The 27,127-nt window shown below is 37.6% G+C and overlaps 1 protein-coding gene across 1 annotated transcript in view; it reads left to right on the top strand.

Moving 5' to 3' along the window:
* The window catches only part of LOC128642623 (fer-1-like protein 4), a 210,947-nt gene that overhangs the window by 94,377 nt on the left and 89,443 nt on the right, over positions 1 to 27,127 (top strand). Inside the window, exons 15-18 of the mRNA XM_053695431.1 lie at positions 9,996 to 10,120; positions 12,829 to 12,963; positions 15,083 to 15,280; positions 22,341 to 22,454. Coding sequence (XP_053551406.1) covers positions 9,996 to 10,120; positions 12,829 to 12,963; positions 15,083 to 15,280; positions 22,341 to 22,454 — 572 coding nt within the window. The remainder of the gene's footprint in view (positions 1 to 9,995; positions 10,121 to 12,828; positions 12,964 to 15,082; positions 15,281 to 22,340; positions 22,455 to 27,127) is intronic.

The following is a 27,127-nucleotide window of genomic DNA, read 5'->3' as shown; positions in this document are numbered from 1 at the left end:
AGGGGTTAATAAATATAATATAGGGGTCGGCTGTGTAAGGGGCAGCAGATTAGGGGTACATAAGTATAACGTAGGTGCCGGTCGGCAGATTAGGGGTTAAAAAAATTGAATCGAGTGGCGGCGATGTGGGGAGACCTCGGTTTAGGGGTACATAGGTAGTTTATGGGTGTTAGTGTACTTTAGAGCACAGTAGTTAAGAGCTTTATGAACCGGCGTTAGCCCAGAAAGCTCTTAACTACTGACTTTTTTCTGCGGCTGGAGTTTTGTCGTTAGATTTCTAATGCTCACTTCAGACACGACTCTAAATACCGGAGTTAGAAAGATCCCATTGAAAAGATAGGATACGCAATTGACGTAAGGGGATCTGCGGTATGGAAAAGTCGCGGCTGAAAATTGAGCGTTAGACCCTTTTTTGACTGACTCCAAATACCGGCGGTAGCCTAAAACCAGCGTTAGGAGCCTCTAACACTGGTTTTCACGGCTACCGCCAAACTCCAAATCTAGGCCATAGAAAATTACAGTTACACTCATATAAACACTATCTGATAAATATTAGTAACAAAAATATTATTAAACAAGTTATGAGGTTAAAAGGTATATGGTATATGACAAGATGTTTGACATACATATACAAGTCTAAATGTGTATGTATATAGATATGTATATATGTGTGTACATATGAATTTATGTATTTGTGTGTTTTACTGTATATTTACTGTGAATATTTATTATTCCAATGATTTAACACACAGGAAAATATGATTTTTATTGTAAAAATATATTAATATATGTATTTGTATATATCTACACCCAGGGGTGTAAAAATGTCACTATGGTTTACAAACTAATAGCCCAAAGGAAAAAGTTAGTAGTCCGATCACTGTTAAAGATAGGAAAAACACAAAATTCAAAGTATTTTATAAGTCGTCCCGGACTACTGGACCACTACAAATTTCAGGCCCTGCCCATACCTATATAAATATAGATATCTATTTTACATTAATATAATTCGATTATATATATATATATATATATATATATATATATATATATATACACACACACACACATATTTAATAATAAAAAAAATAATATATAAATATGCTTAACACGATTTGGCTTTTGCGCTTTAGGTTTAACGTGGTGTCTGGTTAGTGCATCTAAAGAATTAGTAATCTTAAAGCGCATCATTGAAATATTAAATATAAAATATTAAAAAAATATTAATAATAATTATTAAAAATTATTATAGATACGGAAAGGAAATCTAAATAATCCATATAAATATATATATATTTACCCATATGCCAATACCAAGATGTTAGAATACTATTTTCTTTCATATAGGTGGTGAGAGTCCACAAGCTTGTTACTAATGGGATATACATTCCTACCAGTAGGGGGAAAAGTTTCCCAAAGCTCAAATGCCTATAAATACACCTCCCACCTCACTCATACCAAATTTTTAAAAACGGTGCCTCCATAGAATGGGGTGAAGCATGATGTGCTTGATTTTTCTTTGAAAGGCGCTTCTAAGCATATTGAAGCCCTGTTCCTCTAAAAGTACAGTGTTTGTCTGAGGGATGTGAAGGGAGTATTGCCTGATGGTACCATGTTTTCACCTATGGGAAATCTATTCATAAGGCTGTCTGTAAATCGGTCACAGGGATTCATCTGCTGCTTCCCTTTATAGACTGACATTATACTCTTGTACCATTACCTCTGCTGATATGTTTCAGTACTGGTTTGGCTGTCTGCTATATGTGGATGGGTGTCTTACACAGTAAGTATATATTTATTTATTCTCAATAAAACACACTCTGTTTTTTATATTGTTTGTATACAGTAATTCAGTGCTCTTTTTAGAGGCTAAAATAAATCTAAGGGTAGATTTAAAGCTACCAATCGATTCTGTTCCTTTTGTCAGAATAGAGAACAGAAAACTGCTCCTTCCCCTAAGGCCTCTGGCTCTAATTGGAGATCATCTCCAAATTGAAAATAACCAAACCTTATAAGAAACCAAATACCGCCCCTAAACCTGCATGAAGGTGCGGCCCTCAAACCCAGTAAATGCCCAAGCATTTCAGGGGTAATTGTCCCAGTTCCTCAGCAGAAACAAGGATTGGGTTTTAATTCAAATCTATTCATTGTTCCAAAGAAGGAAAATTCTTTCAAACCAATTTTGGATCTGAAAACTTTAAATCGTTTTGTAAAAGTCCCAACTTTTAAGATGGTGACTATAAGGACTATTCTGCCTTTTGTTCAGCAAGGTCACTTCATGTCCACAATAGACTTAAGGCTGTGACACACTGCAAGCGATGCGGCGCGAGGCAAAGCAGCTGCTTTGCTCCACGTCGCATCGCTTCTGAAGTTCAAATATTTCATCTCTGAGCGCTTAGCTACGCGACCTGACGCAGCAGAGTGCTCAGAGATGAAAAGGCAAGACACACTGAGCGTGCACAGCTGCATCTACACGCTGCACGTCGCTTTGCTTTCAGTGTGTCACAGCCTTTACAGGACGCTTACCTTCATATTCCGAATCACCCAGACCACTATCGATTTCTGAGATTCTCTTTTCAAAACAAACATTACCAATTTTTTGCTCTTCCGTTTGGCCTTGCAACAGCACAAAGAATAGTCTCAAAATTTCTCTGTGCCCTTCTATCTGTGATCAGAGAGCAGGGTATTGTGGTGTTTCCTTATTTGGATGATATCTTAGTACTAGCGCAATCATTTCATTTAGCAGAATCTCACACAAAACAACTATTGTTATTTCTTCAAAGACATGGTTGGAGGATCAATGCAGCAAAGAGTTTCTTGATTCCTCAGACAAAGGTAACCTTTTTAGGTTTCCAGATAGATTCCGGTTTTCCTCTCAGCGTGCAGTGAATGTCAGAGGGATGTGAGGAGAGTATTGCCTATTTGAATGCAGTGATCTCCTTCTACGGGGTCTATTTCATAGGTTCTCTGTTATCGGTCGTAGAGATTCATCTCTTACCTCCCTTTTCAGATCGACGATATACTCTTATATATACCATTACCTCTGCTGATTCTCGTTTCAGTACTGGTTTGGCTTTCTACTACATGTAGATGAGTGTCCTGGGGTAAGTAAATCTTATTTTCTGTGACACTCTAAGCTATGGTTGGGCACTTTATTTATAAAGTTCTAAATATATGTATTCAAACATTTATTTGCCTTGACTCAGAATGTTCAACTTTCCTTATTTTCAGACAGTCAGTTTCATATTTGGGATAATGCATTTGATTTAATCATTTTTTTCTTACCTTCAAAAATTTGACTCTTTTTTCCCTGTGGGCTGTTAGGCTCGCGGGGGCTGAAAATGCTTCATTTTATTGCGTCATTCTTGGCGCGGACTTTTTTGGCGCAAAAAATTCTTTTCCGTTTCCGGCGTCATACGTGTCGCCGGAAGTTGCGTCATTTTTTGACGTTATTTTGCGCCAAAAATGTCGGCGTTCCGGATGTGGCGTCATTTTTGGCGCCAAAAGCATTTAGGCGCCAAATAATGTGGGCGTCTTATTTGGCGCTAAAAAATATGGGCGTCGCTTTTGTCTCCACATTATTTAAGTCTCATTTTTTATTGCTTCTGGTTGCTAGAAGCTTGTTCTTTGGCATTCTTTCCCATTCCTGAAACTGTCATTTAAGGAATTTGATCAATTTTGCTTTATATGTTGTTTTTTCTCTTACATATTGCAAGATGTCTCACGTTGCATCTGAGTCAGAAGATACTACAGGAAAATCGCTGTCTAGTGCTGGAACTACCAAAGCTAAGTGTATCTGCTGTAAACTTTTGGTAGCTATTCCTCCGGCTGTTGTTTGTATTAATTGTCATGACAAACTTGTTAATGCAGATAATATTTCCTTTAGTAATGTACCATTGCCTGTTGCAGTTCCTTCAACATCTAAGGTGCAGAATGTTCCTGATAACATAAGAGATTTTGTTTCTGAATCCATAAAGAAGGCTATGTCTGTTATTTCTCCTTCTAGTAAACGTAAAAAGTCTTTTAAAACTTCTCTCCCTACAGATGAATTTTTAAATGAACATCATCATTCTGATTCTGATGACTCTTCTGGTTCAGAGGATTCTGTCTCAGAGATTGATGCTGATAAATCTTCATATTTATTTAAAATGGAATTTATTCGTTCTTTACTTAAAGAAGTACTAATTGCTTTAGAAATTGAGGATTCTGGTTCTCTTGATACTAATTCTAAACGTTTAGATAAGGTATTTAAATCTCCTGTGATTATTCCAGAAGTTTTTCCTGTTCCTAATGCTATTTCTGCAGTAATTTCCAAAGAATGGGATAAATTGGGTAATTCATTTACTCCTTCTAAACGTTTTAAGCAATTATATCCTGTGCCGTCTGACAGATTAGAATTTTGGGACAAAATCCCTAAAGTTGATGGGGCTATTTCTACCCTTGCTAAACGTACTACTATTCCTACGTCAGATGGTACTTCGTTTAAGAATCCTTTAGATAGGAAAATTGAATCCTTTCTAAGAAAAGCTTATCTGTGTTCAGGTAATCTTCTTAGACCTGCTATATCATTGGCTGATGTTGCTGCAGCTTCAACTTTTTGGTTGGAAACTTTAGCGCAACAAGTAACAGATCATGATTCTCATGATATTATTATTCTTCTTCAGCATGCTAATAATTTTATCTGTGATGCCATTTTTGATATTATCAGAGTTGATGTCAGGTTTATGTCTCTAGCTATTTTAGCTAGAAGAGCTTTATGGCTTAAGACTTGGAATGCTGATATGGCTTCTAAATCAACTCTACTTTCCATTTCTTTCCAGGGTAACAAATTATTTGGTTCTCAGTTGGATTCTATTATCTCAACTGTTACTGGTGGGAAAGGAACTTTTTTACCACAGGATAAAAAATCTAAGGGTAAAAACAGGGTTAATAATCGTTTTCGTTCCTTTCGTTTCAACAAAGAACAAAAGCCTAATCCTTCATCCTCAGGAGCAGTTTCAGTTTGGAAACCATCTCCGGTCTGGAATAAATTCAAGCCTGCTAGAAAGGCAAAGCCTGCTTCTAAGTCCACATGAAGGTGCGGCCCTCATTCCAGCTCAGCTGGTAGGGGGCAGGTTACGTTTTTTCAAAGAAATTTGGATCAATTCTGTTCACAATCTTTGGATTCAGAACATTGTTTCCGAAGGGTACAGAATTGGTTTCAAGATGAGACCTCCTGCAAAGAGATTTTTTCTTTCCCGTGTCCCAGTAAATCCAGTGAAAGCTCAAGCATTTCTGAATTGTGTTTCAGATCTAGAGTTGGCTGGAGTAATTATGCCAGTTCCAGTTCCGGAACAGGGGATGGGGTTTTATTCAAATCTCTTCATTGTACCAAAGAAGGAGAATTCCTTCAGACCAGTTCTGGATCTAAAAATATTGAATCGTTATGTAAGGATACCAACGTTCAAGATGGTAACTGTAAGGACTATCTTGCCTTTTGTTCAGCAAGGGCATTATATGTCCACAATAGATTTACAGGATGCATATCTGCATATTCCGATTCATCCAGATCATTATCAGTTCCTGAGATTCTCTTTTCTGGACAAGCATTACCAGTTTGTGGCTCTGCCGTTTGGCCTAGCTACAGCTCCAAGAATTTTTACAAAGGTTCTCGGTGCCCTTCTGTCTGTAATCAGAGAACAGGGTATTGTGGTATTTCCTTATTTGGACGATATCTTGGTACTTGCTCAGTCTTTACATTTAGCAGAATCTCATACGAATCGACTTGTGTTGTTTCTTCAAAATCATGGTTGGAGGATCAATTTACCAAAAAGTTCATTGATTCCTCAGACAAGGGTAACTTTTCTGGGTTTCCAGATAGATTCAGTGTCCATGACTCTGTCTTTAACAGACAAGAGACGTCTAAAATTGATTTCAGCTTGTCGAAACCTTCAGTCACAATCATTCCCTTCGGTAGCCTTATGCATGGAAATTCTAGGTCTTATGACTGCTGCATCGGACGCGATCCCCTTTGCTCGTTTTCACATGCGACCTCTTCAGCTCTGTATGCTGAATCAATGGTGCAAGGATTACACAAAGATATCTCAATTAATATCTTTAAATCCGATTGTTCGACACTCTCTAACGTGGTGGACAGATCACCATCGTTTAATTCAGGGGGCTTCTTTTGTGCTTCCGACCTGGACTGTAATTTCAACAGATGCAAGTCTCACAGGTTGGGGAGCTGTGTGGGGATCTCTGACGGCACAAGGAGTTTGGGAATCTCAGGAGGTGATATTACCGATCAATATTTTGGAACTCCGTGCAATTTTCAGAGCTCTTCAGTTTTGGCCTCTTCTGAAGAGAGAATCGTTCATTTGTTTTCAGACAGACAATGTCACAACTGTGGCATATATCAATCATCAAGGAGGGACTCACAGTCCTCTGGCTATGAAAGAAGTATCTCGAATTTTGGTTTGGGCGGAATCCAGCTCCTGTCTAATCTCTGCGGTTCATATCCCAGGTATAGACAATTGGGAAGCGGATTATCTCAGTCGCCAAACGTTGCATCCGGGCGAATGGTCTCTTCACCCAGAGGTATTTCTTCAGATTGTTCAAATGTGGGAACTTCCAGAAATAGATCTGATGGCGTCTCATCTAAACAAGAAACTTCCCAGGTATCTGTCCAGATCCTGGGATCCTCAGGCGGAGGCAGTGGATGCATTATCACTTCCTTGGAAGTATCATCCTGCTTATATCTTTCCGCCTCTAGTTCTTCTACCAAGAGTAATCTCCAAGATTCTGAAGGAATGCTCGTTTGTTCTGCTGGTAGCTCCGGCATGGCCTCACAGGTTTTGGTATGCGGATCTTGTCTGGATGGCCTCTTGCCAACCGTGGACTCTTCCGTTAAGACCAGACCTTCTGTCTCAAGGTCCTTTTTTCCATCAGGATCTGAAATCCTTAAATTTAAAGGTATGGAGATTGAACGCTTGATTCTTGGTCAAAAAGGTTTCTCTGACTCTGTGATTAATACTATGTTACAGGCTCGTAAATCTGTATCGAGAGAGATATATTATAGAGTCTGGAAGACTTATATTTCTTGGTGTCTTTCTCATCATTTTTCTTGGCATTCTTTTAGAATACCGATAATTTTACAGTTTCTTCAGGATGGTTTAGATAAGGGTTTGTCCGCAAGTTCCTTGAAAGGTCAAATCTCTGCTCTTTCTGTTCTTTTTCACAGAAAGATTGCTATTCTTCATGATATTCATTGTTTTGTACAAGCTTTGGTTCGTATAAAACCTGTCATTAAGTCAATTTCTCCTCCTTGGAGTTTGAATTTGGTTCTGGGAGCTCTTCAAGCTCCTCCGTTTGAACCTATGCATTCATTGGACATTAAATTACTTTCTTGGAAAGTTTTGTTCCTTTTGGCCATCTCTTCTGCCAGAAGAGTTTCTGAATTATCTGCTCTTTCTTGTGAGTCTCCTTTTCTGATTTTTCATCAGGATAAGGCGGTGTTGCGAACTTCTTTTGAATTTTTACCTAAAGTTGTGAATTCCAACAACATTAGTAGAGAAATTGTGGTTCTTTCATTATGTCCTAATCCTAAGAATTTTAAGGAGAAATCGTTGCATTCTTTGGATGTTGTTAGAGCTTTGAAATATTATGTTGAAGCTACTAAGTCTTTCCGAAAGACTTCTAGTCTATTTGTTATTTTTTCCGGTGCTAGAAAAGGCCAGAAAGCTTCTGCCATTTCTTTGGCATCTTGGTTGAAATCTTTAATTCATCTTGCCTATGTTGAGTCGGGTAAAACTCCGCCTCAGAGGATTACAGCTCATTCTACTAGGTCAGTTTCTACTTCCTGGGCGTTTAGAAATGAAGCTTCGTTTGATCAGATTTGCAAAGCAGCAACTTGGTCCTCTTTGCATACTTTTACTAAATTCTACCATTTTGATGTATTTTCTTCTTCTGAAGCAGTTTTTGGTAGAAAAGTACTTCAGGCAGCGGTTTCAGTTTGAATCTTCTGCTTATGTTTTTTCATTAAACTTTATTTTGGGTGTGGATTATTTTCAGCAGGAATTGGCTGTCTTTATTTTATCCCTCCCTCTCTAGTGACTCTTGTGTGGAAAGATCCACATCTTGGGTAATCATTATCCCATACGTCACTAGCTCATGGACTCTTGCTAATTACATGAAAGAAAACATAATTTATGTAAGAACTTACCTGATAAATTCATTTCTTTCATATTAGCAAGAGTCCATGAGGCCCGCCCTTTTTTTGTGGTGGTTATGATTTTGTATAAAGCACAATTATTCCAATTCCTTATTTTATATGCTTTCGCACTTTTTTATCACCCCACTTCTTGGCTATTCGTTAAACTGAATTGTGGGTGTGGTGAGGGGTGTATTTATAGGCATTTTGAGGTTTGGGAAACTTTGCCCCTCCTGGTAGGAATGTATATCCCATACGTCACTAGCTCATGGACTCTTGCTAATATGAAAGAAATGAATTTATCAGGTAAGTTCTTACATAAATTATGTTTTTTCCCGCAATAAGCAAGAAATTGAAAGATGGTAGACAGTGAAATTTAGCAAGCTTACTACCCTCAATCAACACCCAGCAAGGTAGTCAGAGCATTTTAACTTAAAGCACTCTCATATGCAGACAATAGTCTTAAAAGGTTTTCTTTCGTCAAAAGTCCCTTGCAAAGATTAACAATTTCTCTAAGTAATTGATTAGTTTCATACCATTGATTCCAGGGTTCACATCCCTTGGATAGCTTTATAGAGGTGACTCTGGGCTCCACAATCCCTATCTAAGAGTGCTCTGTTTGAGGTAATGGACTCCCTGATAACCATTGCGAGTGAGCCCCAAGTATAACCCACAGATCCTTTTCAATTACTATAAGAGGCTGGCACAGTGGGACCTTGCTTGCGTAAAAAATGCCTAGGCTACAAGCTCCAGAGGCAGATACGGTAAACTCACTCAGCACCTCCTTGCTCAGTGTAAGAAAGACTTTAGGAAGCACGCCATACTCGGCTTTGCCAACACTGTAGAGCCGCAGGTCCTTCCACACATGGGTCGCTTCACATGCACCGCACATCCGTGACTCTGCACTACACACACCCTCCTACTGATTACCTATTTGACACTTTTTTTATATGCATTTAAAGTGATTGTAAAGTTTAAGGAATTAAAGCCCAGTATAAAAAAATACTTTTAAAAACAGGGGCACTTTAATTTATACAACTTTACAAACACACATTTTTTTTTTTAAAATACTTACCTTTTTGTTATGGTAAACAGACCGCCGAACCTACTCCTGCTTTTCCTTTTGTATTTTGCAGATCAATGACAAATCTGGCTTCCTCCAATAGTTGTGTGCTCCACAAGCCGGATGCCAATGGGGGCACATAACGATTGGAGAAAGCCGGATTCGTCATCGATTTGCAAAATACAGAAGGAAACGTTGGCGGAGGATTGGCGGTCTGTTTACCGTAACAAAAAGGTAAGTATTTTAAAAAAAGAAAAAGCGTGTTTGTAAAGTTTAAGGAATTAAAGTACCCCTGTTTTTAAGAGTATTTTTTGTATACTGGGCTTTAATTCCCTAAACTTTACAATCACATTAAAACTGTAATTTTGATTGCAAATGATGTATTGTTTTTCTGTTCAGTGACACAACCTTGAAAAGCATCGTGAGAATTGTTCATTTTATATTGTTTACTGCACCTAATAAGACAAAAATATATATATAAAAAAAACATATGTGCACCGCTCAAGCTATTGCTGTGCAGAATGATGCAGGGTCAGGGTTCTGAATCCTGCACGATGTACTGAACCCTTTTTGAGGCTTTGAGTTTAAAGTCCCTTTACTATACCACAACCTAGTAAATATGTGTAATTGGTGGTGCACTATTTGTAACCTCTTTTTATCACTCTCTCTTTGGTGCCAGTGTGACAATGATGAAGATACTTTTATCTACCACCTATTATTTTCCTGCCTTTGTCTTCCTTCTAGATTTTTGTTACTTTCAGTTACGAGCCCATATCTACCAGGCCCGGGGCATCCTACCAGCTGATGACAATGGCTTGTCAGACCCATTTGCCAAAGTCATCTTTGGTAACCAATGCCAGACAACCAAGGTAAGTCCTCTTGGGCAACACTGAAACTGGGCGTTTCTAAAGCACGCCTATTGTACATAAGAAGTTTCTGACTTCTGGTGAAAAATGCTTACTTACCATTAAAAACAAAAATATGCATAATATATCGCCACAATGGAGCACTACCTAGCAAAAGATATGTGTACAAAGAAAATATTGCAAAACCATTTTGTAATCAAAATTAAAGGAACAGTCTACACCTTAGTGCAAAGACATATTCTGAAAAACAGATCTTTCACTGCTTTAGTGGTATGAAGTGTCACATCACAAGCATAAAAAAAAGATTAGCAGAACATCCAGAAACAAAAACTAAATGTCCAATAACAACAAATAATTATTAAAGATAACAAAATAAGCATTTCATACAGACAGGAAAATTATTGTATGTGTGTGTGTATGTATGTATGTACGTATGTATGAATGTTTGTGTGTGTATATGTTTGTGTGTGTGTGTATATATTTGTATGTATGTGTGTGTATGTATGTGAGTGTATGTATGAATGTTTGTGTGTGTGTGTGTATGTGTATGTATGTATATTTGTGTGTGTATGTATGTATGTGTGTGTATGTATGAATGTTTATGCATGTATGTATGTGTGTGTATGTATGTATGCATGTATGTACGTATGAGTATGCATGTGTGTATGTATGTATATTTGTGTGTGTGTATGTATGTCTGTATGTATGTATGAATGATTGTGTGTGTATGTACGTACGTACGTACGTACGTACGTATGTGTATGTATGTGTGCATGTATGTATATTTGTGTGTATGTATGTGTTTGTGTATGTATGTATGTGTGTGTATGTATGCATGTAGGTTCGTGTGTGTGTGTATGTATGTATGTATATTTGTGTGTGTATGTATGTTTGTGTGTATGTGTGTATGTGCATATGTATGTATATTTGTGTGTGTATGCATGTATGTACGTATGTGTGTGTGTATGTATGTGTGTAAGTATGTATATTTGTGTGTGTATGTATGTACGTATGTGTGTGTGTATGTATGTGTGTATGTATGTATGTATGAATGTTTGTGTGTGTATATGTTTGTGTGTGTGTGTATATATTTGTATGTATGTGTGTGTATGTATGTGAGTGTATGTATGAATGTTTGTGTGTGTGTGTGTATGTGTATGTATGTATATTTGTGTGTGTATGTATGTATGTGTGTGTATGTATGAATGTTTATGCATGTATGTATGTGTGTGTATGTATGTATGCATGTATGTACGTATGAGTATGCATGTGTGTATGTATGTATATTTGTGTGTGTGTATGTATGTCTGTATGTATGTATGAATGATTGTGTGTGTATGTACGTACGTACGTACGTACGTACGTACGTACGTGTATGTATGTGTGCATGTATGTATATTTGTGTGTATGTATGTGTGTGTATGTATGAATGTTTGTGTATGTATGTATGTGTGTGTATGTATGCATGTAGGTACGTGTGTGTGTGTATGTATGTATGTATATTTGTGTGTGTATGTATGTTTGTGTGTATGTGTGTATGTGCATATGTATGTATATTTGTGTGTGTATGCATGTATGTACGTATGTGTGTGTGTATGTATGTGTGTAAGTATGTATATTTGTGTGTGTATGTATGTACGTATGTGTGTGTGTATGTATGTGTGTATGTATGTATATTTGTGTGTGTATGTATGTATATTTGTGTGTATGTATGTTTGTGTGTATGTATGTGTGTGTGTGTATGTATGTATATTTGTGTGTCTATATATGCATGTATGTGTGTGTGTATGTGTATATGTATGTATATTTGTGTGTATGTATGTATGTGTGTGTATGTGTATGTATGTGTGTATGTATGTATATTTGTATGTGTATGTATGTTTGTGTGTGTGTATATGTGTGCGTATATGTGTGTGTGTATGTATGTGTGTGTATGTATGAATGTTGTGTATGTATGCTATGTATATTTGTGTGTGTATGCATGTATGTATGTATGTATGTATATTTGTGTGTGTATGTATGTTTGTGTGTGTATGTGTGTGTGTATGTGTATGTATGTATATGTGTGTATGTGTATGTATGTATATGTGTGTGTGTGTGTGTGTATGTATAAGGAAAAAGAACCCTTCTAATCTGAGATACCTGGAGCAGTTGGCCTAAGAAGAGTGGTCCACAATTCCAGTAGAGTGGTGTAAGAAACTCATTGATGGTTACATGTAGCAATTGATTTCAGTTATTTTTTCCAAGGAGTGTGCTACCAAATATTAAATTGAGGTTGCCAATAATTTTGTCCAGTCCATTTTTGGAGTTTTGCGTGGAATGTGTCAGATTTGCCTTTTTTTTTTCTCCAGTTTTTTGTGCCATACCAATGCAAAAAAATAAAAATAAACATGAGAATGCCTAAACATTTGTAATTGCAACAATTTTCTGGGTCAAGCGGTGCATTATCTGACAGAAATGCATGGGTGCCAATATTTTGGCCATGACTGTATGTGTGTGTGTGTGTATGTATGTATGTGTGTGTAATTGTTGTTGTTACATTCTTAGTTAAACTATTTGAATAATTACTTTGTACCTTCAGCTCTAAGCAAATAAATAACAACCCTTAAGGATATAAAATATATGTCTGCATAAATATTATTTGGCATAAACTGTGCATCTGTGTCAAGTTTATTGAATATAAAAATTAAAACAAGTGGTATCTTCTTTAGGTTATTAATGAGACCCTTGCACCTATGTGGAATGAACTGCTGATATATGACCATCTAGTGATGGACGGGAATAGGAAGGATTTAATCAATGACCCTCCTATGATCATAATCAATATATACGACCAGGATAAGTTTGTAAGTATTGGATCTAGAATTTAGACAGGGTAGATGGGTTTAAATGTTTGCTGTTGTCTTAACCCTTTATCTGTTGAGCACAATGTTATAATAGATATTTGTATTTTCTTTCAAATGTATTATACACTTCTCAATATCTACAAATCTCTTGTGTTATCCCTAAAATCACATTGTCTTACTTCCATGACCACAAATGACTTTACTTATCTAGTAATCTGTCTATTAAAGTGGTGGCAAACTTTCCCCTTTGCATAAACAGATCCAGAATGTTGGCATATTTTAAATAGTGTTTAATTAATCAGTTGTAATGGTTTGATTTGTTCTGCAATTGGCGCTCCAGCCATACACCACTCACATATTTTTTTGTGTGGCTAGAACGCCAATTGGATAACAGTTCAAACTGTTAACTCACAAAAAAAAAAAAAGACTATAAAAATGCTAAATTAGAAAGCAAGTTAAAGGGACACTCAAGCCAAAATTAAACTTTCATGATTCAGAGAGAGCATAAAATATAAACAACTTTCCAATTTACTTTGATTAACAAAATGTGCACAGTCTTTTTATATTTACACTTTTTGAGTCACCAGCTCCTACTGAGCATGTAATAATTTATTGAATTTACCTATATGCATTTGTGATTGGCTGATGGCTGTCACATGACATAGGGGTAGTGGAAATAGACGTAACTTTGAATCTGTCAGAAAAAAAATCTGCTACTTATTTGAAGTTCAGACTATGGAGCCGAATTATCAAGCGCAGAATGGAGATTGATGCCCCTTGTTTCCGGCGAGCCTTCAGGCTCGCCCGAAACAGAAGTTATGAAGCAGCGGACTAAAGACCGCTGCTTCATAACTTGTCCGCCTGATCTGAGGCAGTGGACAAAAATCAACCCGATCAAATACGATCGGGTTGATTGACACCCCCTGCTAGTAGCCAATGGCCGCGAATCTGCAGGGGATGGCATTGCACCAGCAGTTAACAAGAACTGCTGGTGCAATGATAAATGCCAACAGTGTATGCTGTCAGCATTTATCGATATGCAGCGGACATGATACGCTACATCGTATCATGTCCGCTCGCACTATGATAAATCTACCCCTAAGTGTAATTGCATTGTCTTATTGTGCATTTGTTGATTATGCAAATCTACTATATTTACTGTTCCTTTAAAGCGGATCTTCATTACAACGGATTAATTAAACTCCATCAAAAATATTGCTAACATTCTGGATCTGTTTAAAAAAGAGGAAAGTTTACCATCACTTTAAAGGGACAGTAAATTCATACTTAGACATTCATGATTTAGACAAAGCATACAATTTTAAACAACTTTCCAGTTTACTTCTATTATTTAATTTGCTTCCTTCTCTTGTTATTCTTTGCTGAAAGGTTTATCTAGGAAAGTTCAGAAGCAGCAAATACCCTAGGTTCTAGCTGCTGATTGGTGGCTGCATATATATACCGATTGTCATTGGCTCACCTATGTGTTCAGTTAAAAACCAGTAGTGCATTGCTGCTCCTTCAACAAATGATACCAAGAGAATGAAGCAAATTTGATAATAGAAGTAAACTGGAAAGTTGTTTAAAATGGTATGTTCTACCTAAATCATGGGTTTCATGTTCCTTTAAGTTAAACCAACTCCTATAAAACCATATCAGCATGGCTTGAGGCCAGTCATTCATATGTAGCTCCCAATGCTAATTCTATCAGTAGCCAACTTATTGAGCTGTCTACTATACAGTTTATTGTAAGTTAGTGTATGTCATTATACAAATAGTCCTAAGGATTGTTACTAGCCATCCTGTTATTAATGTTTTACCAACATTAGTGTTATTATCATTATTCCATAATACATTTCAATTATTTGCTATTAGTAATGGTTGAGTTGTGTTCTCTTACTTTACTCTATCAATACTGTGTCAAATCTAAATGTCCTATATCTTTTTTTGTCAGTTTATTCCCTCTGTCTCCTGCCATTTTTTTAAACTCATATAAATACAACACTCTAAGACTTGCACTTTTAGCAGTTTGCCAAGAATTAGTATTTTCAAAAGACTTTGTAGCGACTTTTACAGTTTTATGCTTATCACATCCCTGCCGTCTCTTACCCTATATTAGGGAGCACCTGAGTACCTGGGCCGTGCTTTTGCTACTCCCATTGTCACACTCCTGGAAGATGAGGACAGTGAAGAGGGAGAGCCAAAATATACACAGCCAGCCCTGCAATTTTTTGACATTTTCAAGGGAAATATGGAAGCTGGTGAACTAATAGCAACATTTGAATTAATAGAACTGAATAACAAAAAGTATCTGGAGGTGAGTTTTGTAGAGAAGATTATCTAAAGTAGCAGACAGATGACACTGTATATAATTACTGTCTCAGTATACTAATGCATAATTGTATTTTTATTTTAGTTTTTGTTCCATTAATTGATGCTTTTTTATGCATAATAGAATGTTTTCAGAACTGAATGTTTCACTATACTGAGAAAGGCACTTAGAAAACCCTATCCAACCCTACTTGCAGCTTTCACTATGCTGATTCTGTAGCCAACACTCTTAAAGCATTACTTTCTGAGAAACATTAGGAGAATATGTATCACTTGAAGATACCATATTGTGTAAAAATATCAGTCTAAATTAGTGTTTGATTGAATAAATAACAAGGTGTAAGATGCAAGAGCCCAATATGTTATATCCATATAGTGCGTACTCAATAGATGCTTTCAAAGTAGCATGAATAAGAAGGGTCAAACAAACATACCTTATTGCCACACTGGGTTAGCAGATGTCTTTGATGGGAAAGGAACAACATCTACTGAATGGATAAGTATTTAGGTCCTCTGCCAGGGCGACCTGTGTATGTTGCGGAGTATATATCAATACCGGGATTAGGGATGGACAAATGTGGTGAAAGTGAAATTATTTTTGGTAGCACTAATAGTCCTGTAGACATTCATTTTGGACAATCGAATGTTAGTAAGAATGAAAATCCGTTAAAATTCGATAATCGATTGTTGTTTCCAGTTTTCGAATGTTACTTTAGTTTTCGAATGTTCATAATTATATCGAATATCCACATTCAAAATGTCAAATGTAATATTCGATTTAACAAGTACTATCCAGAAGTTCAATAGTTCATGAGGTAGGGAATTTAGTAAATTGATACATAATAGATACAAATATATTGATTCAAATTTTTCTACTTCAAATATTGCATAATTTGAATATTAAACTTGAAAAGAGCATTCAAAATGCTATTGCAAATATATTGGTTCAAATGTTTTGAATTTGAATTGTGCATAATTTGAATAAAATTATTAGAAAACTGAATCAAATATTACATTTAAAGATAGCATTAGAAATACTATTACATTAAACGAATGTTAGAATGTTGTACACGTGTTAAAATTCGTTTCATTTTTCAAATGTTGCAAAACATTCGCCCATCCCTAGCTGGGATGTGGCTAGTAATCAGCCGGGGAAAGTATAACTTCAAGGAGCCAGAATCCAAGTAGATTAATCCTCTGCTGATGCAACCCTGTGATGACAGACTCACACGACTAGACCGATAGACACATTAGTGCAATCCCATACATATTGGGGCTCTGCTTGCATTTTGCAAGGAGACTGAAATGGTATGTAAGAACGAGCAAACCAAAATGAATGGGGCTCAACTTGCACCAAAAAGGAGGCTGATTTGACACTCAAAATATACTGACAATGCATAAAAAGCAAATAGGCAATTCAAGTGTCCTTACATAAAACTTAACATTTATTATATAATAAGGAACAAATTTAGGGTGGCAGCATGAAGAAGAGGAATAGGTTAAATATTTAACCCTTAAAGGGACACTGAACCCAAAAATGTTGCTTTGTAATTCAGAAAGAGCATGCAATTTTAAGCAACTTTCTAATTTACTCCTATTATCAATTTTTCTTTGTTCTCTTGCTATCTTTATTTGAAAAAGAAGGCATCTATGCTTTTTTGGGGTTCAGTACTTGGACAGCCACTTTTTATTGGTGAATGAATTTATACACCAATCAGCAAGGACAACCCAGGTTGTTCACCAAAAATGGGCCGGCATCTAAACTTACATTCTTGCATTTTAAATAAAGATACCAAGAGAATGAAGAAAATTTGATAATAGGAGTAAATTAGAAAGTTGCTTAAAATTTCATGCTCAATCTGAATCATGAAAGTAAATTTTTGGGTACAGTGTCCCTTTAAATTAGTTTTTTTAAAGGAAACAAAAGTATTTTGTTGTTTTCTTTAATTTTAGTTGGTGCATTTATTTGGATTTTCATTTATCAAAACAAAAATCCCATTTTCGTGGTGAATGTGCATTCATTATAAAACAAATGCACATGTCTAATATCAATACCTATATATCTATATGAATATAAACCGGTATAGATATATACAGATGTATAGAAATATATATTTAAAACTACAAAGAATTTTTTGAAGAACATTGGAATGTAAAATATTTACAGTAAATACGTAGTAAAAAACATAAAATATTAAATTAGAAAAATGGAACCTTTTTTTTAAGGTTTGTGTATATTTGTTTATATGTGTATATATAAGCAATTTTGATCAGATAGAGTATATATGAGTGTAACACTTTAATGTATTTATGTGGTGTTTGGTGCACATTTCTTTTTAACCTTTACTCTTTATGCTAGGTCTCCACTTGTGCAAACTCGGCACATGCTAAATTAGTTTGAGCTTGAGTGAACGCATTTACTTTCAACTTGTAATATACGTGCAAGTTGTAATCTTGCACTTACTTTTTACTGTACCATCAATGTAACCTGCCAAAGTTATTTCCAAAATATTAACCAATAATTTTGGGAACTCAAATGTAAACTTCAAATTAAGATTTTTATAATTGATTCAGTCTACAAAATTCTTGCAATTAACTTCACTCCCTCTCCACACCAAAAGCAAATTGTCTATAAAATGTTTATAAAAACAAATCAGTATATAATTTCTTTGTACTATCTTCTACATCCAGCAAGTTTATATTTAGCAGGGCTTGTTGTTTTTAACCAATGGTGTAGCAGAGTCCATTTAAAAAGTTTCTCACATGTGTATTCAATCAGCTATGATTACGGCTTTATGCTAAAACACGTGGGGGTCGATCCGATATAAAGCGTCGCCCGCAAAAGCCGGCGACGCCAATAATTGCGCGGATTTGGTATCCTATATACGGCGTAAGCTAGAAGTTACGCCCGTATATTTCTGCCGTCGCCCGCAGTTTTTTGGGCCATAGGCAGGTATACCAAACCCGCGCAATTTGGTATCCAATATGCAGCGTAAGGACTTACGTGGCGAAAATGGAGAAAACTTACTCCATTTTCACCTCGCCACAAAAAGCAGCCGTAAGAAGCCTTACGCTGACTATTGGAGCCCCGTAACTCCCTAAACTAGCTGCTAAAATAAACCTAACACCTAACGCATGCGCAATGTCTATCTCCCTGTCAACCGCGATCTGCTAAAATAAACCTAACACCTAACGCATGCGCAATGTCTATCTCCCTGTCAACCGCGATCTTCTAAAATAAACCTAACACCTAACGCATGCGCAATGTCTATCTCCCTGTCAACCGCGATCCCCCCCCCGAAATCCCTAATAAAGTTATTACCCCCTAAAACGCCGCTCCCCGACCCCGCCGCCATCTACATAAACTAACCCCCTACTGTGAGCCCCTAAAACCGCCGCCATCTACCTTATCTATCCCGTAATCTGACCCCTTACACCGCCGCCACCTATATAAAAATGATTAACCCCTAATTTAATCTACCTACCCCGCCGCCAGCTATGTTATCTATATTAACCCTAAGTATATTATAGTTAATATAGTTATTACATTATATATATTAACTATATTAACCCTAATTATATTAGGGTTAATATAGTTAATATAGTTACTATAGTATTTATATTAACTATATTAACTCTATCTAACCCTAACACCCCTAACTATATTTATATTAAATTAATCTAATTAATTTATAAACTAAAATATTCCTATTTAAATCTAAATACTTACCTATAAAATAAACCCTAAGATAGCTACAATATAATTAATAATTACATTGTAGCTATGTTAGGGTTAATATTTATTTTACAGGTAAATAGTTAATTATTTTAACTAGGTATAATAGATATTAAATAGTTATTAACTATTTAATATCTACCTAGTTAAAATAATTACACAATTACCTGTAAAATAAATACACCTACACTATCAATAAATGTAATAAACTACAAACATCTATCTAAAAATACAATTAAATTAACTAAACTAAATTACAAAAAAAAACAAACACTAAATTACAAAAAATAAAAAAAAGATTAAAAGATTTTTAAGCTAATTACACCTATTCTAAGCCCCCTAATAAAATAATAAACCCCCAAAATAACAAAAATTCCCTGCCCTATTCTAAATTAAACAAATTTCAAAGCTCTTTACCTTACCAGCCCTTAAAAGGGCCTTTTGTGGGGCATGCCCCAAAGAATTCAGCTCTTTTGCATTCAATAAATACAATCCCCCCCCCCCCATTACAACCCACCACCCACATACCCCTATTCTAAACCCACCCAAACCCCCCTTAATAAATCCTAACACTACCCCCCTGAAGATCTCCCTACCTTGTCTTCACCACACCGGGCCGAACTCCTGATCCGATCCGGGCGATGTCGTCCTCCAAGCGGCAAAGAAGAAATCTTCCTCCGGCGACGTCTTCCTCCAAGCGGCAGCAAAGTCTTCAGTCTTCCGGCGGCATCTTCAATCTTCTTTCTTCGCTCCGCCGCCGCGGAGCATCCATCCCGGCCGATCGCTAAACTTGGAATGAGGTACCTTTAAATGACGTCATCCAAGATGGCGTCCGCCGAATTCCGATTGGCTGATAGGATTCTATCAGCCAATCGGAATTAAGTTAAAAAAATCTGATTGGCTGATTGAATCAGCCAATCAGATTCAGGTTCAATCCGATTGGCTGATCCAATCAGCCAATCAGATTGAGCTCGCATTCTATTGGCTGATTTTTTTATTTTTTGTAATTTAGTGTTTGTTTTTTTTTGTAATTTAGTTTAGTTAATTTAATTGTATTTTTAGATAGATGTTTGTAGTTTATTACATTTATTGATAGTGTAGGTGTATTTATTTTACAGGTAATTGGGTAATTATTTTAACTAGGTAGATATTAAATAGTTAATAACTATTTAATATCTATTATACCTAGTTAAAATAATTAACTATTTACCTGTAAAATAAATATTAACCCTAACATAGCTACAATGTAATTATTAATTATATTGTAGCTATCTTAGGGTTTATTTTATAGGTAAGTATTTAGATTTAAATAGGAATATTTTTGTTTATAAATGAATTAGATTAATTTAATATAAATTTAGTTAGGGGTGTTAGGGTTAGATAGAGTTAATATAGTTAATATAAATACTATAGTAACTATATTAACTATATTAACCCTAATATAATTAGGGTTAATATAGTTAATATATATAATGTAATAACTATATTAACTATAATATACTTAGGGTTAATATAGATAATATAGCTGGCGGCAGGGTAGGTAGATTAAATTAGGGGTTAATCATTTTAATAGAGATGGCGGCGGTGTAAGGGGCTTAGATTAGGGGTTAATAATTTTAATATAGATGGCGGCGGTGTTAGGGGCTCACTTTAGGGGGTTATAGATATAATATAGCTGGCGGCGGGGTACGGGAGCGGCGGTTTAGGGGTTAATAATTTTATTAGGTTGCGGCGGGGTAAAGGAGCGGCGGTTTAGGGGTTAATAGCATTTTTATTGTTAGGCTAGTGAGGGGGGATAGCGGATAGAGGGTTAGACAGTGCGGGCTATGTTAGGGAGGCGTGTTAGACAGTGCGGGCTATGTTAGGGAGGCGTGTTAGACAGTGCGGGTGTTTTAGACTTTAGTCAGGTTTTATAGGCGCCGGCAGATTCTAACGTGGCGCAAGTCACTGGCGACGCCAGAAATTTGTACTTACGCAGATTTCTGGACATCGCTGGTTTGTGAGACTTACGGCACGTTAGCATCTGACGGCGACCTATATGGGATAGCTCGAGTTGCGAGCTGAAACTGCGGGCGACGCCGGTTCCCTCGCTTGCGCCGCAAACTGCGATCGATATCGGATCGCGCCCGTAGCTGCTATTTTATGGAGCTACTCTCTGTAGAAGGGTAATGTTACGTTTTACTAATACCAATAACTGTTAAGTTGTATGTAAGGACACTTGAATTGCATATTTGTTTTTCAACATTAGGAGAATGCATCTATTTCAATGGCAAATACATTTTAACCAATAAGTGTAAGCTCAGTTAGGCAGATCTAATGAGACAGAGGGAACAAAGATTTGTCAGGACCTAGAATATAATTTTCACTAAAGCTAACACAAAAGTTGATTTAAAGGGGCATTATACTGAGAAGAATTAAAGGGACAGTCTAGTAAAAATAAAACATTCATGATTCAGATAGGGAACTAATTTTAACCAACTTTACAATTTACTTTTATCATTAAATTTGCTTTGTTCTCTTCTTTGTAGAAAGCTAAACCTAAACCTAGATAGGCTTATATGCTAATTTCTAAGACATTAAAGGCTGCCTCTTATCTCAGTGCATTTTGACAGTTTTTCACAGCTAGGCAACGCTAGTACATGTGTGCCATACAGATAACATTGTGCTCACTCCTGTGGAGTTATTTATGAGTGAGCACTGGTTGTCTAAAATGCAAGTCTGTCAAAAGAACTGAAATAAGGGGGCAGCCTGCAGAGGATTAGATACAAGCTAATCACAGAGGTTAAAGCATATTAATATAACCGTGTTGATTATGCAAAACTGGGTAATAGGTAATAAAGGGATTATTTATATTTTTAACACTACAAATTCTGGAGTAGACTGTCCCTTTAATTTTATTTAAAGCAGCTGCAGGAGCACCCTTTCAAATGAGCTGGTCTTTCTCCTCCCTGCTGAGAAGCTGATTTCTTCAGATGACTCTTGTTTACGTAGCTTTTTTTTTTATAGACAAGTACTACAGGACTGGAAATGTTAGTATAGGTGGTGGTTGCAAAAGGAAAAGTAGCTAAATAAGGGCAAAGGACCAATCTAAAAAATATTTATTACAATGTGACAGGGTAAAATGAATCATTGGGTACACATAAGAGGAGAGAATTTAAAGTATAATGTTCCTTTAAGCATTTAAGGTATTTTTGGAATGACACATAACAGTGCTGTTGATTATTATTATAAAAGCTGCGGATATGCAGGTTTAGGAAGCTTCCAGCACTATACATGTTTTATAATGTGTTATCCTATTATAACATTTTAGCCAACCATACCTGATTATGTGTACCCCAAAGAACCTGAGTTTATGGAAGAAGAGTCCGAGCGATTCATTATCCCTGCAGGAATCCGCCCAGTGCTCAAGGAATTCAGGATAGAGGTAAATATTTAAGAAGATGTTTGCTCTGGGATGAGAAAGAGATATATTAAAGCAATATGTAAGATCCAATAGGGAGCATATTTTGTTATCATAATCCCAAATGATTGGGAATATCTCTATTTTTACTAGCTCTGCTATTGTATATATAAAAAACAACTGAAAAAAGCTATTATCAGTGATAATACAACTTACACCAGTTTAACACTTATATTGTTTAAAATCAAGGATGTGGCAGAATAATTAGGTTAAAGACAATTGACTTCATTTTAAAGAACAAAATGTTGTTTTTTATGCATTTTGTATAATAACACTGTATTTCTAGATGACTTCACTGGGATTAACCATGGGGAGTGAGAGCAGTTGTCAGCATATATTTGAGTTTTCATATTAATTGGGCGTTGAGTGATTGTTGTTTATTTTAATGCTCTGTTAAAAGGTCTAACAAATCATGCTGCAAAGCTGGATTTAGTATGGTTATTACAAAAACTAGAATGCACTGAGGGGGCAGCTTTATTGCTGATTAGGAAACAAAACACTGGGAAATTAGCTGTAATATGTATAGACAAAATAATAAAAATCAGGGGCCCGATCCAATATGCAGCGTCGCCCGCAAAAGCCGGCGACGCCGGTTTTTGTGCTGTTTTGGTATCACATATAAAGCATAACATACTGTACAAGTTACGCGCGTATATTTCACCCGTCGCCCGCAATTTTTACTCCCATAAGTTAACATAGAACTGCATCGCAAATCGGTATCCAATATACAGCGCAAGTACTTACGGGCGCAGAATTGAGAAAATCTACTCCATTTTCATCTCGCCACACATGGCAGACGGAGCAACTCTTGCACTGACTAAAAAAGCAGCGTAACTCCATGGAAGGCCTAACAAAAACCAAACGCATGCGCAATCACATATATATAAGCCGCAAATCCTCCCTCTGCAAGTGTGTCAAACAAATCACAAACAGCACAACCTCTCACCTGCAGCCTTAAAACACCTGACAATGCACACACTCATTAGCCACCATGTTTCCCTTGTTTTACCTACAATATTTGGAGAGACAGCATCGTGGGGCACAATGGGTGCTGGAAGGCCTACAAGCCTCTGCTGTGGATGCTCTACCTGCTGCTGCTGCTGCTGCTGGGGATGCTCTCCCTGCTGCTGGGGATGCTCTCCCTGCTGCCCATGTCATTCTGAAACTCTATGCTACGTTTGTGTAACCTCTCTTGGCTCTTGAAGAACCTCTCTTGGCTCCTGAAGAACCTCTCTTGGCCTCTTTGTATGTTCTCAGTGCTTGTTATGAGCCTCCTCTGGAGTACAATGTATTCCTCACCCAGGGGAGAATACAATGCATCCACAGGCTCTTGAGCAACAGGGCTGGCAGTCGCTGGAGGAGCAGGTTCAGCTGTATCCTCTGCTGCTTGACGGGAAGGTGCAGCTGTATCTTCTGCTGCTTGACGGGCAGGTGCAGCTGTATCTTCTGCTGCTTGACAGGCAGGTGCAGCTGTATCTTCTGCTGCTTGACGGGCAGGTGCAGCTGTATCTTCTGGTGCTTGAGGGGCAGGTTCAGCAGTATCTTCTGGTGCTTGACGGGCAGGTGCAGCTGTATCTTCTGGTGCTTGAGGGGCAGGTTCAGCTGTATCCTCTGTTGTTTGACGGGCAGGTGCAGCTGTATCTTCTGCTTCTTGACGGGCAGGTGCAGCTGTATCTTCTGCTGCTTGACGGGCAGGTGCAGCTGTATCTTCTGGTGCTTGACGGGCAGGTGCAGCTGTATCTTCTGGTGCTTGAGGGGCAGGTTCAGCTGTATCTTCTGGTGCTTGAGAGGCAGGTGCAGCTGTATATTCTGCTGCTTGAGGGGAAGCTGTAGTTTCTGCTGTATTTCCATCTGCAGACAGTGGAGCTCATCCCATGGAAGAGGATGGTGGAGCTCGTCCCATGGAAGAGGATGGTGGAGCTGACATGAGATTGTGGTTTGGGGGGTGTAAATACATGGACCCTTTGTGGCTGTCTTGGCTCCCCCTCAAAACCAAAGGAAGGATATTCCTCTGGCCAGGAATCTTGCCAGGGGTCATATGGCAATGGCAGTAGCATCACACACTATGGTCACACAATTTACTTTAGCTTGATCTAGGCACCAAACCTGCTTTATTGAGCTAAATGTATTGGGATGGCTATAGTGTCTATTTAATGAAAACTCTACATGTGGCTTGTGGCCTGTGTTACTCTGGGACATGTTACTATTGCACTATTCCACCTCACATCATGAATTGCATTGTGTTATGTAGCAGTAATGTCAAGTATAATTGTAGATGTTTTTGTTAGTACTCCAAATACCATGCTCCTCATCATGTCCATGAATGTGTAATATTACAGGATATTGTATCGCAACTACATATAATACAGGCGTGTGTGATGTTACTCACCAGCATGATGTGCTGTGGTTGCAACCCCTGAGTCATGAGCCCCTGGAAGCCAACGGACTGCTGTGATACTCAGGGACCTGCGTATCATCTCCTGCCAGGTGTTGTAATCTAGTTCCAGGGCTGGGTCACTGCCTGTTTCCTTCTGGTGGACAGCTTCCTGCCCCATCTTCTCTTTCACCCACCTCTTGCAGTCATTCCACCTCTTCTTAAGGCCCTCTACAGTCCTCCTCTGCGTGGCCACACTGTTGACGGCATCCTCTTCCACCAGCCATGCAGTCTTTCTTTTCTTAGCACTTCTTTTGCCCTTCTCCTGCCCAAAGAGGTCCCTATAATTGTCCATGACAGCCTGGACTAGGGCAACATTTTCATCAAATGTGAAGTTATGAGAACTCTGCCTCTCATCCTCCATGGCCACTTGGCTTCCTCCCTGTGATGTCCCTGGCAGTGTGGGTTCCTCCCTATCCTCTCCCTCCTCCCCCCTTCTGTCCCCATGTGCACCCTCTGTCCCTGTCCTGGATGCCTGATGAAAAGGTGCCAGCAGCATCTTGAAACGTGTAGCAGAATTTCTTGTATTGTTTTTATACTACTTTTAATAAAATATATCCCTTGCCTTGGGATATTTTAAATTATATATTTTTTGGGTTTGTGAGCTTCATTTCGGGGACTCATATCCTTTGCTAGGCTGTGGATCCTGTTCTTTGGAGTGAGTCAGCTGGTAGACTCTGATATACCAGCTTGAACTACTTGCACTGCATTATAGTGCGCAGCATATGTGAGTATTCCATCACAGAAGGGGCACATATTGGGGGCTTTGAAAGCATTAGTGATCATCTGCACCATTGGAGTCTCCCTGTTCCCCTACCCTTTTTTGTTCTTTCATCCCAGACTCAAGATTACATCGAATCTGGTGGGAGCTAGCTGGTGGGCTCTGAATACTCCATCTTGCAAGAATAGCACTGCATTATAGTGCGCTCCATTTGTGAGTACCCATTTACTTGTAAGAGGATAATTTCTGGGGAAGATCTAACTGTGTTTTAACATTCTGCACCATTGGAGCGCCTTCTTCTCTTTCATTTTTTTCTCAGATTTTCCATCCATTCTTAAGAAGAGCTGACCCTGGTGATCATCTATCCTCTACGACAGCCTGTGGAGGGCGCCTTTGTTTTTTGTTACTATCTTTCTGATGGTTACATTTTGTTGACTCATCCCTACCTCTCCCTGCCATCCTCACACTAATTACACTACACACACTCCCACTCACTCCCAGTTCAGTCACACACAATCACAACCAAACACTCAGCCTATCACACTGTAAAAATAAAATAAAATATATGTGAGGTGTTAGAAAAAAAAAGTGTGATGTATTTGTATATGTATGTATGCAATGTATGCAATATGTCAGAATATGTGTAAGTGTACAAGCTTACTCAAGCCACCAATGCGACCTAACTATTTCTTCTGTTTGCGCCTCTCTTTCTACTCTCACTTAACCTCCACTGCTGGGCCGTGTGTTGTAGCTCAACGAACAATCCAAACACACGCAAGAAAATTGTGGCTGCGCATGCGTTTCTATAGGGATTTTTGAATTTCGTAATTACGTGTCGCATTTTTAATGTAATAACAGTTTAGATTTTACGTGTGTTATCCTCATTTGCATAAAACTACTCTTTATTGAGATTTTTTGCGGACATAATACTGGCGTAAGTTACTGGCAACGACAGAAATGTGTATTTGCGCACATTTCTGAACGTCGCCAGTTTATCCGACTTACGCCACTTAGGAACTGCTGGCGCCGTATATGTAATACCCCGATGTGCGAAGTAAAATTATGGGCGGCGCGGGTTTCTGCGCTTACGCTGAAACCTGCGCCGTATATTGGATCGGGCCTCAGACCAGGAAAAATAACCTGAAAAAATTAAGCTCTGAACAAATGTATCAATTTACCTTCCTAATATATGTGCTTTAATATCTGTTTTGTATTCCCAGCTATTAGTTGGCATTCTTATCTCAAACTCACTAATACAAATTACCTAATTTTGCCACCATTTTTAAGTTTAGATTAAAGAGTATTGCTATTTCTTCTAATCAGTGGGAGAACAAATAAATTAGTGGGCCCCAGTGCAAACAAATGTGGGGCCACCACATCATTATAATGTTAAATAATGGTAATAAATATGAACAGCAGCGACAATATGGTGGTAAAAGCCAACAGGTCTGTTGTACAAGTAGAGGCTGGAAGGTAACAGAG

This window comes from Bombina bombina, chromosome 1 (assembly GCF_027579735.1).
Source record: "Bombina bombina isolate aBomBom1 chromosome 1, aBomBom1.pri, whole genome shotgun sequence".
Taxonomy (NCBI): Eukaryota; Metazoa; Chordata; class Amphibia; order Anura; family Bombinatoridae; genus Bombina; species Bombina bombina.
Note: the sequence above shows the minus strand (reverse complement) of the source record. Positions and strands in the feature narration are given on the sequence as shown.